This window comes from Mastigoproctus giganteus, chromosome 14, assembly GCF_048544385.1.
Source record: "Mastigoproctus giganteus isolate SK-2022 chromosome 14, ASM4854438v1, whole genome shotgun sequence".
In the NCBI taxonomy this organism is placed as follows: domain Eukaryota; kingdom Metazoa; phylum Arthropoda; class Arachnida; order Uropygi; family Thelyphonidae; genus Mastigoproctus; species Mastigoproctus giganteus.
The window spans coordinates 81,528,382-81,537,877 of NC_143588.1; the positions used below are offsets into that span (position 1 = coordinate 81,528,382).

A 9,496-nucleotide genomic window follows, 5' to 3' on the forward strand; every position below is an offset into this window, starting at 1 on the left:
TCATAAGAACAGCACAACATAAACATGTACCTTACACTTTTTAAAATCTCTGGCCTTCACAGTGTTCTGTGTTCCACAAACAGAGTACACAACACGGAGACCCCTGGGGCCGTTAGACAATGAACACTTTACACTTTACTTTATTTCTCTCCCCCCCAAGCTAGCAGTTTTCCGACCCACCTAACTCTGCCTTGATAGCATCAACAAATATTCTTGCACCCTTTCTATTTAAGTGCATCCCATCCCTATAGAAGCAGTCTCTCCTGTTAACAATCATCCTAAGGAGGATGACAAGCATATCATCCTTCTTATAGATATGTAATTTCTATACATTAGTGGCAGTTTCAGCCTGTTATCGTGCATATAAACATATCTGCCAACTCTTCCAATTTAGTTGGAAGCCTTCAGTTAATTAATAAGGTTGTCAATATAAGTTTAGTTTTCTTCTAATTTTTGGCTGAATGTTATTTTTCAGGTCTGCAAATGTGTTATATTCTTTATTTGCAGATCAAATGAAGAATATAACACATTCATCTACCAAATATAAAAATGTGTCTATAAAAGTTATTGTTTTGTGCTGTGCTCATATTTGGCTTATGTATAGTAACCACGTGTGTTGTGAATGCTTAAGTGTTAAAAAAATATATCTGGATTTCATATATATTTTCAGAGGTATGTTTACATACTTCATTTTTGTACTAAGGATTTAACTGATTAGTAAAGAACTTGGTTACTGCTTCAATGCCGGTATTGAAACAGAGAAACAAACACTACACTCAGAGGTGGATTTAACAGCGGGCGCGCCCTGGGCCCCGACTTCTGAAGGGCCCACGCAAAACCCCAACTTTATACGCAAAACCCCAACAAACTAATATGTTCTAAACATAGTTTGAACTAATATGTTCAACTATTAGTTCAACACTTTGTGATTATTATTATTAATTATATTATACACATATTATATTCAAATTTTATTGGAAATAAAACATTAATAGTACATAATATTTTTTATTTATTTAAAAAAATGGTTAACATGTATTTTTATTTTCCCTGTCTCTCTCTTTTTTTTAAGGGGCCCAATATTTTCTTCTGCACCCAGGGCCTCAGCCGACCTTAATCCGCTCCTGACTACACTATATTATGTTTTTCTCTCTTAAAAATTACTACATTAACTATGAGCCAATCTAAAGTTACTTTAATCAAATAACATCACCACAAAGGCAAAAATCCATTCATTAAAAACTCTAAGACACTGTTGTGACTAGTATCAGAGCTGTTTAGCTCTTCATCGGACAGCAGATAGCCTCAATTAATGACCTTGTATTGAACAATGAGTAAATATATCAAATCTAAATGGGTAGCTAACTACTCTGCTACATTGGTCCAATGCGGAAAATTAGTAAGGAAGCAGATTACTGTTTCAATACGGGTTTTGTTTAGTTTCAGAAAAGAATGCTACTCTGCATCGAGTTTTTCTGTCTTTCCTGGCTGAAGATACTACTGCTCCTCACTTGAGAGACAGTAGTATACTCAGTGGTTGAGCTTATGCTTGCTTTATATTTTTAGGTCACAAAAATACACATTTAGAAAATTGATTAAATATACTCACTGGGTCCTATTTCTTCCACTCTGAAAATGAAGTATACTGAATTTTTCCATATACAGGGTGTTTCTAAGTTGCACTGGAAAAATTCTAGGCCTAGTTCTATACTGTAACTCTACATTTATTTACTGATGCTCATCATGATCATGATGTAGCATAAGTCAAATAGAATCATTGACCTGAATCATTATTCTGACATGACATGGTATCAACAAGGTGTTGAAAAGTTAAAACTTTCTTAAAATTTAAGGATGCTGATACTTGAAAAAAAAAAAAAAAAAAGCCTCTTTTGGTTTGCATTTTGCTAATGTTTATACATGTATATGACAGTTTGATAGTAGTTGTCAGTTAGGATTAGCAAAAACCCAATGAGAGACAACCATCATACATTTTGATCCACTTTGGAGCTGGATACAAGAAAATTTTCCATAGTGCTGCTTAGTCCTTCAGACACCTACGTTCAGTGATTCAGGCACTATATGCTTATTTTACTTCATTGTTATTTTGAAACTTTAGAAAAGCACTATAATAGTTAAATTTGTTAAAATCGCAAATTTAATGAACATTTTTCATCATCCCTTGGTTCTCAACATAACAATGATTATATGTTTAAAATTTATTATATACAACACTTTAATACAATGTGTTTTTAATGTGTATTTTTTTAATAGTTATTTCTTTGCATTTTGTATACTCTATGTGTAAACTGGTAGGTTTTACACAAAGCTTCAGTTGATGGTAAATGCCCTCCTGGTAGCTCTTTAAAGACCTGTTTGGGCTGCTGATCAAAAGATATATCAAACCATTCATTTTTCTTTTTCTTTTTTTTTTTTTTTTTTTTTATAACCAATTACTTCATGGGTTAGCAACCTGCAGCTTTTTGAACATGTAACTGCAGCCCTTAAACTTTTAGCACATGTGAAGCACAGTTTGAAATAGAGTTAGAGGATTTAAAAATCAAAGACATGTGGAGTGCAAGACTAAAACTCCTTAAAACTGAAATTGAGGATTTGGATAAGCAAAAGGCTGCCCTTGCAATTCTACACAAATGGATGGTGATAGATGAGTTGAAAAAGCAAGACCAAATTGTGTTCGATGTGTGGAGTAGCTTACTAGACATGTATATAAATTTTAAAATATTTGTGTTTGGACTTCTCTCAGTTTTTGGGTCAACGTATTTCTGTGGCACATATTTTCATGCATGAACTATATTAAAAATAAATCAAGAAACCGTCTGAACAATTTGAGTCTCTCAGCACGTTTAAAGATGGAAATTACAGCATACTCGGCTGATGTTGAGAGACTCACTCAAGAAATTCAGCAGCAAAAGTCACGTTAATTCATACCTAATTGGATGTTTGTTAAATTTTTTTCAGTATTAATAAATAATATTTCAAAATATATTTTTTTAATAAAACCCTTTCCTACTCTATTCCATTTCTTAAAAAACTTCCCCCCCCCCCTCCCAGCTTGAACTGAGGTGCAGCTCTTTAGATTCTCTCTGTTTTTTTAATTAGATCAAAAATGGCTCTTCACTCAGAAAAGGTTGCCGACCCCTGAACTACTTGCATTACATCATGTTGAATTCAGAAATGCATTGAACAAACTGTAAGATAGTCACCTAACATGTTTTGAAAATGAATTTGATTCAATGTACTTGATTGGTTATAATATTGAAGAATTTTGCTAAAGTTTAATATAATTTAGACAAATATTGATCAATGGACTGAGAGGACATCCCACCAATGGGAATAAAATTAAAATTTTTTGAAAAATAATCTTTCATTTGTGTTCCTAAATATGAGATATCCCTCTTGGAAGAGAATTACTGGCCATATTATGGTAGATCCCATGACAATGGCCAGTATGATAAATTAATATCCCTGATTTTTTTTTTTTTTTTTTGTTTTGTTTTTCTTTAACTAATAGTATTCTCATACAAGCAAAGTTCTTGATTGGAGAGAAGCAACCACTGACCATCCTATGAGGCCAGTACAATAAATGAATTCTCCTTTTTTTTTTTTTTTTTTATTAACCAATAGTATTTACATATACAAAGTTCTTAATCACTCATGGCTATCGAAGCTACTTTGATCACTTACAAAGCTTCAAAGATGATCTCTCAATACTAATATGGTTTGGAAATCATGATATATAGTACATATCCATTAAGATAAAATACACAAAACTACACACCAACATACATTATTAACACACATGAGTTGGAAAAACAAAATAGGCTTTTACTTATATCAATTACAAGTTTAATATTGTTACTAAATTGGTAACGTTTCAGAATTCTTTCTGAATCCTATCGTCAGGCAGTTTATCGTGAAGGTATTCACAATATGAGATGTAACTTAAATGATGCCGCTATTGCTAATCTATAATTAGCTGTGTATAAATGATGCAATTGCACTAAAATACACATAGTCTAATCTCTTTCGCAGCTTGAGGCTTAAGCCCTTAATGCATTAGTCTTAACTTATATCATACACCATCAGGCATCTCTCATATTGTGGAAATATACTTCACAACTGTTTTGTCATCATTACATCACTTGGGTACCTACCCACCCACTGAAGAAGGGCCAAATAGCCCTGAAACGGTGCCGTCTGGGTGGTGGTATCCACTGAGAATAAGTAACAACAGTCTTCGCCTTCCAGTGAAGCATTACTTATTCAAAGTAGTGCAATGTCATGGCAACTCATCGTGAAGGTATTCACAATATGAGATGTAACTTAAACGATGCCGCTATTGCTAATCTGTAATTATCTGTGTATAAATGATGCAATTGCACTAAAATACACAGTCTAATCTCTTTCGCAGCTTGAGGCTTAAGCCCTTAATGCATTAGAGTATACCTACACTTAAAGCAGTCAGAAACAGACCAGTAATTTTTTTATGATATAGATGTTATTTTAACTGTATAGCTTGGCTACTTAAAATTAATGTGATTATCATAAAAAAAAAATTTTTTTTTAATTTTATTTTATGAGCACCCCAGACACGAGAGGTGTTAGAACCTATAGTACTTAACTATATATTAATGTAACCTCTGAACCTATAGTACTTGTAAGATTAGTTGGCAGATGTTGAAATTCTGAAATAATAAGATGGAAAAAAATAAATGCCTCTATTTTGGACAATGGACAATTGGACCCAATGACACTTGGACAATTATAAAATTGTTGTAAAACAAAGAATTTTACAACATTTTTTTTCATCAGGTAATGTAAAATTAATATTTACATGAAGTGATTTTAACTAGTTGACAAGTATTCTTTTCATGACTTTTTGCCATTCCTGTTGTGTTCAAGAAGTATATTCATCATGCAACTTTTTTCACTCTTCTTTGCAACAGACCACTCTCCAGCAATCATTCCCCCTCTCACCCCACTCCTCTTCCTTGCATTGCTAAATAACCTATAAATTGACTACAGTCAACTGGTTAAGTAATATAATCATTTTTATATAACAGTAGGGTAAATTTTAAGTAATGCTAAGGAATAGATTTCTAGAAATAACCATTTACCTGGTTCAGGAAGCATCCACTGTACATTTTTTATGTATTTTGCTCCCTTCAGAATTCAGGATTTTAATACACAAAATAATAAACTTTAAGTAATCAATTTCAAGTAATTAATCATTGAATAGAAATTTATTAATTGTGATAGCAAAATTATCAGTTTTATCTGTTTTACTATAGATGGGGACATACTCCATTAGATGAGGCCCATGCTTTTGGTCATACACAGGTTGCAGAATTTTTGGAAAAATGGGAGAATATGAGAGATGAACAGATGCATGGGTTAGATTACGAAGATGTGAAAGGTCCAAGTCGAAGCCGTAGTCAGTCACCAGTTCCTTTACTTCCAACAAAATAACATTTATTTATTATTTATTGCTCATAAATGAAATTGTAACTTAACAGTAATATTATGCTTTGATTTTAGAATAATTAGCAAAGATTCAGTTTTGTGATTTACTAACTCTTAAATGTCTTTCTGCTACCCACATAGTTGTTCTGCTTATTTACTTATGAATAACGTGCTAATACTTCATACATAATCATTCTAAGGATATGTAATAATTCAATATATATGTAATTAGAAGCACTGAATTAGCGTTTTGTAAAAGTGGAGTATTACTACCATTTTTTTTTTCTGATTTTTATTTGCAATATAGTTACATGCACAGAAGTGATAGTACATATTTATTTTTTAAAAAAATCTGCTCTATGAGGTGTGTTATATATTATTTATAGAATAATATTCAAAATGATACTTATAGTTTTTATTTGAATAATATTAATGATTTTTTACTTTTTCTCTCATGTACATTACTTTATAAACATAGTTGCCAAATTTTATTATATATTAAAGATTAGTATGTTGTTTTTGTATTTAATGTTGCTTCAGTTATTCGGATTGTTATGAAAACATTTATCTTATCCAGTGTTACAAATGAAAGAGTCACAATAAATTTTTTAAGATATGGTAAGTCCCAGTCATAAAGTATAATAGTTTTTGTTTTAACTTTTGGCGAGAATTTTATTTTCTACTAATTTAGAATAGAAAAAAAAAAATATATATATATATATATATATACATATAATCAATAAAATTGATTAACTGTTTAAATGGAATATCTTAAAATAAATTTTAGAAGGATTCATGTAACTGAAAATGTACCTTTTTCATTCAAATACAAATGATGCAGTTTTTCTATAAAAAAAAAAAAAAAAAAAAAAAAAGTAAGAGTTCATAGCATTTTTGTTGTTCACAGGTTAAGTAACTAGAAATTTTCAACCAATGTAGTTCAGACTAGTTACAATAACAATGAGGATACTGAAAATAAGATTGATAAGAAGGAAAATACTTAAATAGAATTTTTTTGTTGTGGTTTTTGAATAGGATATAAATAAATATCTGTGATATAAATTGAATAAATAAACATGATTAGATATTCAAATATGTAAGCAGATATTTGTTTTTAATGTTGCATGAATTTTATTTTTGAAATTATTTTCTGTTTGCTTTTCTTTGTTATTGCCAAGTATCTTTATAATTTTAATTTATTTAATTGAATTTTTTAAGGAATATTTTATACTTTTCAAAATATTTGCCAATTTTTTATAGAGGGAGTGGTTACTTTTAAGTGATGCACTGATGTGTTTAACCAGTAAAAAAGATTGTTTACTCTCATGAACTAGTCCAGCAATTATGATCTTAAAGGACATCTTAATAAAAATATTGTTTTGAATATTTTTTCTTAAGATGATCCTTACCAAAGGTTGCTGTTTTATTTAATAGTTTGATTAAAACTTTCAAATCAATACATTCAAAAAACTTTGACTGTATTGATTTGAAATTTGCATATTTTAAAAGGAAATAATATGCATTTGCAATATTATTTCATATAATTTTCTCAGGCAGTTTATATGGAGATTTATTTCATAATCTTTATGAAATAAGTAGGCTGAAACTGGAAAAAAAACCAAAGGAAAAGTTGGTTTATTTTTCTTTATTGTGCAACATAAATATTTTTTAATTTATAGATGAAAGTTTTATTAACTTTGCCAGGATAAACTTTCTAAAAAAATGTCAATGTTACACTGACTCAGAAGCAAAATAATTTACTAGTTTATAGCAATAAAATGTGTATAGAAATCTTTTATTTCATATACGGAAATAATATTAATGTTTTGTCATTGTTGCTTATATTCTTAAAACATTGGATCTAAAAGGATCTAGGAAATTGATTTATTTATTATCCTAGTATAGTACAGTATAAACAGTTTTGAAAAGAAACTACCTTTGGGGCCATTACCTTTCAGTATAAAGTACATAGCTTAATAGTAATATTATATTCTTATTATTGTATGATAAATATGTTATGTTGCTCTGATGTAGAATTAATTGCGAAATGCATTTTAAATTGACATAAAAAAACTGATTTGTTTTAAATTTCAAAAATTATTTTAAGAAATAGGCACATTAATGTTAAAATCCAAACATTAAGCTAAAGAAGAGTTAATTATAATTGAAGATATTTTTATGGTATTCAAGTGTTGTCATTATAATACTGGCGGGTACTTATAACAGTATACAGGCAGTCCTCTAATTATGACAGGGATTCATTCTTAGAAAATCTGAAACTTAAATTGAAACTTTAAAAACAACCCATTAAAATAATTGGTATAAGCAAAGAGTGTTCCTTAAGAACACTTATCCATAATTTATATATTGCCTGTATTTTTGCCATCTGTGCCCAGTAATGTAACAGTAGAAAGGCATGGGTTTAAAAATATCATAAACACAAAGATTTTCTGTACCCACTTCCCCAATTTTATATCCATTTCAATTGTGCCATGTCAGTAAGATTCTGCCATGGGTCATTCTACTCCTAGCTATACCACTGTATCTTTATCTGGCTTACTGTGAGTTGATAATCCTTAAATGTGGCAGTCCCACTCTATGTTCCACTGACTGTAATTGCAAATTTTTTAGTGGCACAAACAACCTGAATGGGTATAAATGTGCTCCTTCAAGTTAACTGGATGCCCAGACATACTATATAGGATGAACATGGCTTTGTTCAAGTTTTTCTTCACATCTTCACACAATAATCTTTAACAAGCATGGTGAAGTATAAAGTTATCCATTTCTGGAATTGCGTTTTTATCTTCAATCTATACTTAGTATTGGTAGTGGCAAATGATGCAATAAAGCGTGCTTATACAACATAAGACCAAAAAAAATTCACACAGCACCTGTCCATTCCCTCCAACAGTTTGCCTAGCTCTTCCTTGAATTTATTCAAACTATCCATATCCACAATGACAGGCAGAAGTTTGTTCCAACAAACAACCACCCACGCACTGGCTCAGGGCAAAATTATATACTTTTAACAGTTTCCTTATATTGTCCATAACTTTGCCTCTTCCTCTCATAATTTTGACAGCACTTGATGGGGGGGCAACACTATGGCTAATTAATTTTATCAGCATTCATATGAACCTTCAACACTGGTTCACAGTAAGTAAAATGCTCACCCTACATCCCTTCCACATTTCCACTATAACCTACCAAAGAGGTTATAGCGGAAACTTGTAACTCACGAATAAAACTGTTATAAAACATTAATGCAATAGGGGAATGACAAACTGAAATGTAGAGGGCTACCTGTATTTTGTAACTTAATCAGATACTGTATATGCAGGCATTTAAATCTAGTTACTTAACTTCATTAAAATATGATATACAGTTTTTATTATTATTATTGTAGTCTTTTGTATTGGTGTAGTTTTAGCTTGATATTTATCCTATGTTTTGTTGCCATATTTATTCATGAAATGTTTTATTTATTTATTTACCACGTGTATGATTTATAGAAGAGTTTAACATCACAAATATTTTATATAGGTATCCCTTACTTATTGCAACCCCCCCATCCCTCTGTTCATGGTTTTACTTAGTGTTCCTTTTCTTATTTTCAATATACAGGGTGTTTCAAAAGTGATGGTCAATAATTTAAAGGTGAACTGTACAGACTACAATATGCAAAAAAAGCCTAGTAAACATGGATCCTTAAGTGAATCGTTTTCACGATATTGCACATTTCTAATTGGGATCCACCACTGACTTGTTTGTTTAGATTAGGTTATGCTCATTCTCCCTGTTTCCCCCCTCTCAATGCTCTGAGACGTAGCAGGCATACTAATACTTGTCAAAGGACAGTCAACATGGAAAGAGGTTACAGCAACGAAGAGTATGTGGACATGCACTTTATGTATGGTAAAGCCAATGGCAGTGCACTCAAGACTGCACGTTTGTACCAAGAAGCATTCCCCCCCCCCACCAAAGGCAGCCCAACAGGTGCACATTCATC

At 31.0% G+C, this 9,496-nt stretch overlaps 1 protein-coding gene across 1 annotated transcript in view; it reads left to right on the plus strand.

Annotated features, from left to right (window-relative positions):
- Nucleotides 1-5,490, plus strand: part of GLS (glutaminase) — a 207,017-nt gene extending 201,527 nt beyond the window's left edge. Inside the window, exon 15 of the mRNA XM_090388434.1 lies at nucleotides 5,313-5,490. Coding sequence (XP_090244560.1) covers nucleotides 5,313-5,490 — 178 coding nt within the window. The remainder of the gene's footprint in view (nucleotides 1-5,312) is intronic.
- The last annotated feature ends 4,006 nt before the right edge of the window (nucleotides 5,491-9,496 follow it).